Genomic DNA, 7,627 nt, shown 5'->3' with positions numbered 1-7,627 from the left:
GACCAATTAACCAGGGGGTTTAGAAGCCACGGGGTTACCTGTAAAGGCAAGGCTGCACTTACCCGTCTAGATTAAATCCTACATCAGAGAACCTGAAATATGTCTGATCGGTTACGGTCCTATCTGGATTATAACAGCTTTTAGCTTTGTTAGCTGTCAAGAGAAGTGCCGCTCTGGGTCACATGATCTATTCAGTGACAAATTTGACCCTTTCAAGTTACACAGAGTGGTTTTTGAGAAGAGGAATAGCAAAATGTGGCCAGTGTTAGACTAGTGCTTGGGTCAAAACTTGCCCAGTTTTGCTTTAAGAGAGAGAATGGAAATTAAAATAAAGGAGACATGCGTTGTAATGTGGGCTTCAAAGCTGGCTTCTGTTTGCTGATGCACACTGACACAATGAGACAATGTCTGGTTTGGGTCATAAAAAAAAAAAAAAAACACAATCATAAAAGGCCTGGGATTCTGGGTTTGCAGACCTTAAACTCCAGGCTTGGGAAATCATCCATGGGGTTGGAAAAAAAAAAGATCCCACTGTGCACTGACAGAAAATCCATAAAACTCCCCGTCATGTCTTTCAAAGAATTGGCATCGATTGAATTCTGCACTGTAAAACCAAAACTACCTAATAACTCTGTGTTTAAAAAATAGTCTTACTGAAAGACACAACTGTAAAGGGTTGTGAGCTGCTTCAGCCCATATAAGTCTGTTTTTCTTTATTTTTTAAGATCAGATCTCAAACACCCCAACCAAACACTACTTTAGTCTTATTAGCAGAGTCTTACATCAGGTTTCTAAACAAGTGAACCTGCTCTGCTTTGGGCGGGCACCATAACCGGCACCGCCCCCATCCGCTCCAGTGTTGCCTGGCTAACAGCATACGAGTGCGTGTGGTGCCCGTGCGCCGATGTCACCACTGGCTTGAGGCTCACTGTGCCGTTGCTGCGCACCATGGCGGGAGGGGATGGGGCAGAGTTTGTTGTGACTACCAAAGTCTTGGGTGGGGAGAGCATATGGCCGCCGTTGGCAAACGATGTTGTCGTGGTTGTTGCCGTAGTGGGTGGCGGGTGTCGGGGTAGGGGGGTGGAGCCTGGAGCCGTGACCGCTGTTTCGCGGGCCTGCGTAGTGTTCTGAGCTTGCCCGTGACTGTGAGCGCCATGGGGTCCACCGGGAGCAGCCGTGAAGGTCTGACGGGTGTCTCCGTTGTAGCGCGTGTAGGAGTTGGTTTCGTAGTTGGTTTTAGGGTTGTGCCAGTAGCGACTGTTGTACGTGTTTGTTGATGTCAGTGTGTCATTCTCTGAGGAAGAGGCATCTGCATGGAACGCCTTCACCGATGACGACCGCTTAGGAGGTAAATCATCTTCTCTGTTAAGAAACAAACATCAAAGCAAGGTCAGTCGTTTAGGCTGGAAAATTATCTACATCTATAAAACCTTTCAGCTCATTCACTATAGCACTCCTTTACTTGTTAATGCGCCTGTGAAGCAATACACTGGAACCAAAGACATTAGCATGAAGTAAATGGTAAATGGCTTGTACTTATGCAGTATAGCGCCTTTTTTCAAGCCAGGAGACTTGACCAAAGCACTTTACACTACTTTAATTCACCCATTCACTCACACACTGATGGTGGCAAGCTGCATTGTAGCCACAGCTGCCCTGGGGCTCACTGACAGAAGCGGGGTGCCGTACACTGGCGCCACCGGGCCCTCTGACCACCATCAGTAGACAATGCAGTTGAAGTGTCTTGCCCAAGGACACAACGACAATGAAAGTCAGAGCAGGGGCTTGAACCGTCAACCCTTCGCCACTGTCGCCCTCCTAAAGTACCTCCCTAAAGTCTTTTTTTGGGAAAATGTCATCAATTTACTACCATGAACTTCAATATATTTAACATAATGTTGTGTTGTGACCATTTGTATTCAACTCTGAGTTAAAAATTAGACCTTTCACCGAAAAATAAAATGTAATTCTTTGAGCTAGAATGTTTTTACCTGTTGAACATCACCAAATTTTTTTCTTTACAAAAAAAGATTGAGCTCAGTTGGATCGGAAAAGGACAGTCTTACCAGAGAGTCCTAGTTGGGGATACCATGAAGTTTTGGATCCTACAACTAAAGACTCAGTTATGCTTGACGCATGTATACGCTCTGCCAGGAAATGAGACTCACAGGCAACGATGTCTGCAGCTTTTATACACAGTGTAGCTTTTTCCCCTGTACCTAACATTTTGGCCAACTTTTTTAAGGTCTGACTACGCCCCAATACATGTAGAAGTGGAAAGCTGTTTCAAATATATAATCAAAGCCTCTCCATGTCATTCAAGAGCGATTTCTTTCCAAGACTTGTTCACAATTTGCTGATCGTCTCTAATATTTTAAATCTGCAAGCCTTGTTATTCCATGATGAGCTGTCTACCTACCGTATTTTCACGACTATAAATGCATATAAATGCGCATATAAATGTCTTTTTTTTCCCTCAAAATGTGCGGCGCGCCCTATGTGTGTTGTTACTGCGGACGTTGTTGAGACCACCATGAGAACGTAGATACACGTTTTTCTAGGTGGAATATATGAAAAATCGAGCCACTGAAATGCCTCGATGGGGTGTAGGTTGTAAAAAGACTTAAAGGAATAGTACACCCAAAACATGATTATCCTTCATTTTCTACTCACCCCCATGCTGAACAACACTCTGGAGTACTTTTTTGATATTTCAAATGCATCTGGAGATCTGGGAGGCTTCTTGCTGTCTGCTGACATTCAAATAATGGAGGTCTATGGAGCCCGAGGCAGAAATGTCCATAAAAGTCCACAAAAAACGTGTTAATATTCCTCCATACTGCTCGTCCAATGTATTCCAAGTGTCCTGAGTGGGTAGCGTCCATAATTTACTCGAAACGAAGTCATTTAGAATGTTTTTAGAGCATAAACAGTAGTGTATAGGATTTCCTAAAAGCGCGTTCACGAGTCTACGGAAACCGCGGCAGACCAAACCAGATGAAAGTGCGCATTCAGCTCAGCAAAGAACTCATGCTCTTCCTCAACAATGAAGTCCTCAGACATTTTTCTTTCGTTGTTTCTTTCTTTGCACAGGTAAACAGCACATTTCTTCTTCTACGCTTGCATTATCGGCAGAGCAGACGCTGAATGCGCACTTTCATCTGGTTTGATCTGCCGCGGTTTCCGGCAGTTTATAGGAAATCCTATAAACTACTGTTTATGCTCTAAAAACATTCTAAATTACTTCATTTCGAGTAAATTCTGGATGCTACCCACTCAGGACACTTGGAATACATTGGACGAGCAGTATGGAGGAATATTGACACGTTTTTTGTGGACTTTTATGGACCTTTCTGTCTCGGACACCATAGACCTCCATTATTTGAATGTCAGCAAACAGCAAGAAGACTCCCAGATCTCCAGATGCATTTGAGATATCAAAAAAGTACTCCAGAGTGTTGTTCAGCATGGGGGTGAGTAGAAAATGAAGGCTAATCATGTTTTGGGTGTACTATTCCTTTAAGCAATTTGCCCGTTCGAGCGTCAACAATAAACCAGGCTTAATTGTTGTCTGGTTGAAAAATTCTACGACCTGAGACCTAAAGTTCCATTAAAGCCACCAAGGCTCTTTTGGCTGCTTCTTCAAATAAAGCACAGCTTATCTGCCTGGTCAATAGTCATGAAACAAATGTCCATCAAATGTACAGTTTAGTGCCAGTTTTAATCACTCTAGGTATAAAATCAAATAGAATGAAATGTAGATATTCTACCCAATAGGTCTGTTTATTCAGTGTCGAGTTTTATGCAAAATCAAGATTATTTCATCAACAGTAAAACAATTTATTTTAAAACATGTACAATTTATTATCTTTAATAAGAAGTTGATCACATACATCTATATCCACAGCCATACCAATAATAATAATGCATTTTATTTCTTAAGCAATATACATTTGTAAAATAATAATCTCTTAGTAGTAAAAGAGATTTTTTCTAAAAGCTTTATAAAGATGGGGAATCTTTCATTATAATAAAAACTGTCATAAACTTCAAAAGCAACATTAGGATAAACTTTAAAATATTTTTTTGATCCCCCACTTTATATTTCCATAATTTTGTTAAATTCAGGTTTCAGGAGAGACACTTGTTAGATGGATTAAAGGTGTTCAGATATTCAGCTGTATGATCTGCAGGGCTGTAATCTGAATATATCTGAACCTAAAACAAGTCTGATGCAACCAAAGACAGACAAAACTCCTAAAATCTGAATTATCCCCCTAAAATTATTCTTGGAATAATTACAGTTGGAAACAGAAGCCCTGGGTAAACAGCCGACGAAGATTTATGGACAGTCTGGGAAGACAAATTAGTCTGTAATGATGAAATAAGTTGCTGCTAGGAGATTCAATAAAAGGTGAGCGTCCCAAACCTGAAATCCAATTTACTGGCTTTGGTTTACTGAGGAAAGGCTTTGAGTAAACATATGCTCATCGTCAGAAAAACGCAGCAGCAACCTCTTTTTAATGCTGAAGGTGGAGCTGAGAGGCCCTGTCTAAGATACTAAGGATGCATTTTGAGTAAATAAAATCTGCACGGGTACAACAGCGTCCTGAAAATACATTATTTGTCAAATAAGTTTATACATAAAATACACCAGATGAGTCAAAAGAAATCAAGACTGGTAAAACTGAAAGTATCCACTGAACCCCTTTCTCTAAAGTAAAAATACAAAGGTTCTACAAAGGTAAAAGGAAGTTTTTGCCCTAAATGGTAAAAAAATACTTTTAAAAAATATTCTCAAAATAATAATAATAAAAAAATAATTATAGGCGTAGAAAATATATTAATTGTAATTTTTTACCCACTTCTTCGGTTGAGAGAACATGAAAAAAAACTGACTTGGTTTAGTTTTGTTCCAAGTTAAAAATGTTATTCCTGCATGAACAGCTAAATACTTTTAAAGTTCTGAAATTCACAGCATTAAAGTTGCTTTTTTAAAATTGAAACAGAACTTTAAACAGAACATACATTTATAAATTTATAAGGGAGAAATGGATGGTAAGAGTGGTGATCTCTTATCTGCAATGTTTCATTTTACATTATATTTGTCCTAAAAGCAATTTAAATAGCAGTAAACTGGTAAATAGCATATTTAGAGCAAACCTGATCTCATTAGGAATCTCCTCTTCTTCGTACTTGTTCTTATTCCTCCAGTAGAAGAGCGTGACCACAACTAGCAGCGAACAGATGATTACAGCCAGGATTCCAGTAGCAATTGTCCCTGCGATCAGACCGACACTCTGGGGCTGAGCTGCAGGGTGAACAGAGGAGAGTCTGAATAAGTGCAACAAAACCAGCCAAGAAACTGATCACCAGCTCCTGTTTATTCTGTAAATAACAATAGACGTGTGGCATCCATTAGCGATCAGTCGAAACAGGTTAAATGCAGAGATGGGAAGTAACAAAGTACAAATACTTCGTTACTGTACTCAAGTAGATTTTTCTGATATTTTTACTTTACTACTTTTTTTTTATGGCGACTTTTTACTTCTACTCCTTACATTTTTACACAAATATCTGTACTTTCAACTCCTTACATTTTAAAAAACTGGCTCGTTACTTTAGTTTTGAATCATTTAAATGGAGTTACCGTTATTATTTTTCACCTCATCAATACCAAATTCAATCTAATTGGATGGGAATCTACGTTGCATTTGACGCACCACTACAAGATGAATCAACAGATTCGGCGGTATTCATTGGCGGCAAATCATTGCAGCGGTGGCGGTGGTGTTAGCATAGTAGCATGGACGACGAGATGATTGAAAATGAACACAACGGAGATCTAGTCCTATTGGCAGACATCCATTTAAAATGTAGGCAACGGCATGAAAAAAGTGGTTTCTACTTTTACTTTTATACTTTAAGTAAATTTACAAGCCTGTACTTTGTTACTTTTACTTGAGTAAAGAAGTTTAATCAGTACTTCCACTTTTACCAGAGTATTTTTTAACACAAGTATCTGTACTTTTACTCAAGTACGGAAAGTGAGTACTTTTGCCATCTCTGGTTAAATGCTATGTCAAAACAAGATGTTCAACAATGCGATATTAAATTTCGTAGACCTAGACAACTTTTATTGGAAAGACATAAAGACATTTATTACAGCTTTCAGTCATAACATAAAAAAAATAAAAAATCAGATCAGATATATTTAAATATAGACCTGATATCATTTAATTTGCCACAAACAAGAAAAAATCATGAGGTCAAATGTGGTCTTAAAGCTGAGTGTAACTGCTTCATAGAATACCACCAGTATATGCGGGTGATATGTTACCTACTGTAAATTAAATTAAAAAAAGCTAATAAGTGAAGGTTAAAACTTTTTGTGGAGTTAAAAAAGTGGAAAAGTTTATTGCAACTTATTTGGAAAGTTAATAATCTGCATCAAAAAGGTAAAAATGTAGGTTTATGATTGAAGAGAAGCTACACAGTTTCTGAGGACACTGCCAATTGTGGCTAAATCCAAGAACTGCAGCTTTCTTCTGCTAATTCTGATAGCATGAGCTTGTACTTAACAAGTTGATTTTTTTTACTTTTTTGAACTCCCATGTCTGAGTTGAGCTGGATGCAGGTCACTTCTGAGTATCGACAAGGATAGCTTTCTTGCGGAATTTTCTGCAGCGCCGGAGTGTCTCTGTAACCGCAGCCGGACAGCTCAGCAGCCGGTGAGAGAGATTTACATCTTTTTAATGACTTGGAATCACTGCGGCGCCGCACCCACCGCACCGCAACGGTAAGACCGGAGTCTGTGTGAGCCTGGGGTTATAGATGCATCGGGCTGAACTACTGAGGTGCCAGGCTGCTCATCAAATTATGCTTTAGTCGTAAAGGGTCCAAAAAAAGGCTGTTTTAAATATATTTCATAATGTCTCTTTAATTTCTGAGAGTTGTCAGTTCCTTTCCCTCTAAGTGTTTTTCTCAAACTTATTATAGAAGTACTCTCAATTTTTTCTTTTTTCTTTTTTTTTTTTACCTTATTCGGGCAAGGGACTGTTTTTGGTAATTACCGGTAGTTTACCTTATTTTTTTAATATCACAAAGATAAAAAAGTTTGGTAAATCAAATAGTTTAATTTTCACATTTTGGTATCGCCGTTATCTAGCAGTGGAGGGGTTGATCAGCAGACACTACTGGAAGGATATAAAATGACTAAAGCTAAAGCAAAATGCAGACAGATCCTATAGATAGATCAGATCAGTGACCTATACTGGCCTTGTTTTTGTTTTTTTTCTGCTGTTGCTGTCAAAAGTGTCAATATCTGCTCTGAAAAAACTTCTGACTCTTTCTTTTTTGCTTGCATTGCTGATCTTTTCTGACATGTGTCGCTGACTTTATCCTCTATTGTCATCCTCGTAACTCTCATATCACTTCAACTCTTGAAAATATATGCTTACTTACTAAATACAAAATAACAGACACAATAAAATATATTCCGTAGATATATATCGGTGGCCCCGGCCCCCTGGGGCCCCACACAGTGGCTCTGGCTGTGAGACATCTCACTGTCTGACAGTGCAGCACAACTTCTGGTGTTTATTTTATAGTTATTTATTTTTATTTA

General features: G+C 39.0%; 1 protein-coding gene across 1 annotated transcript in view; it reads right to left on the bottom strand.

Moving 5' to 3' along the window:
* Positions 1–363: 363 nt before the first annotated feature.
* Positions 364–7,627, bottom strand: part of igsf11 (immunoglobulin superfamily member 11) — a 33,697-nt gene continuing 26,433 nt past the window's right edge. The window contains exons 6-7 of the mRNA XM_038273411.1: positions 5,164–5,311; positions 364–1,362 (exon numbers count right to left, since the gene is read on the bottom strand). Of these exons, the coding sequence (XP_038129339.1) occupies positions 792–1,362; positions 5,164–5,311 (719 nt within the window). The 3' untranslated portion in view covers positions 364–791. The remainder of the gene's footprint in view (positions 1,363–5,163; positions 5,312–7,627) is intronic.

Source organism: Cyprinodon tularosa, unplaced genomic scaffold, assembly GCF_016077235.1.
Source record: "Cyprinodon tularosa strain WSP-4 unplaced genomic scaffold, ASM1607723v1 ctg87, whole genome shotgun sequence".
Taxonomy (NCBI): domain Eukaryota; kingdom Metazoa; phylum Chordata; class Actinopteri; order Cyprinodontiformes; family Cyprinodontidae; genus Cyprinodon; species Cyprinodon tularosa.
The sequence above is the reverse complement of the archived record's forward strand: the minus strand, read 5'-3'. Positions and strand labels throughout refer to the sequence as shown.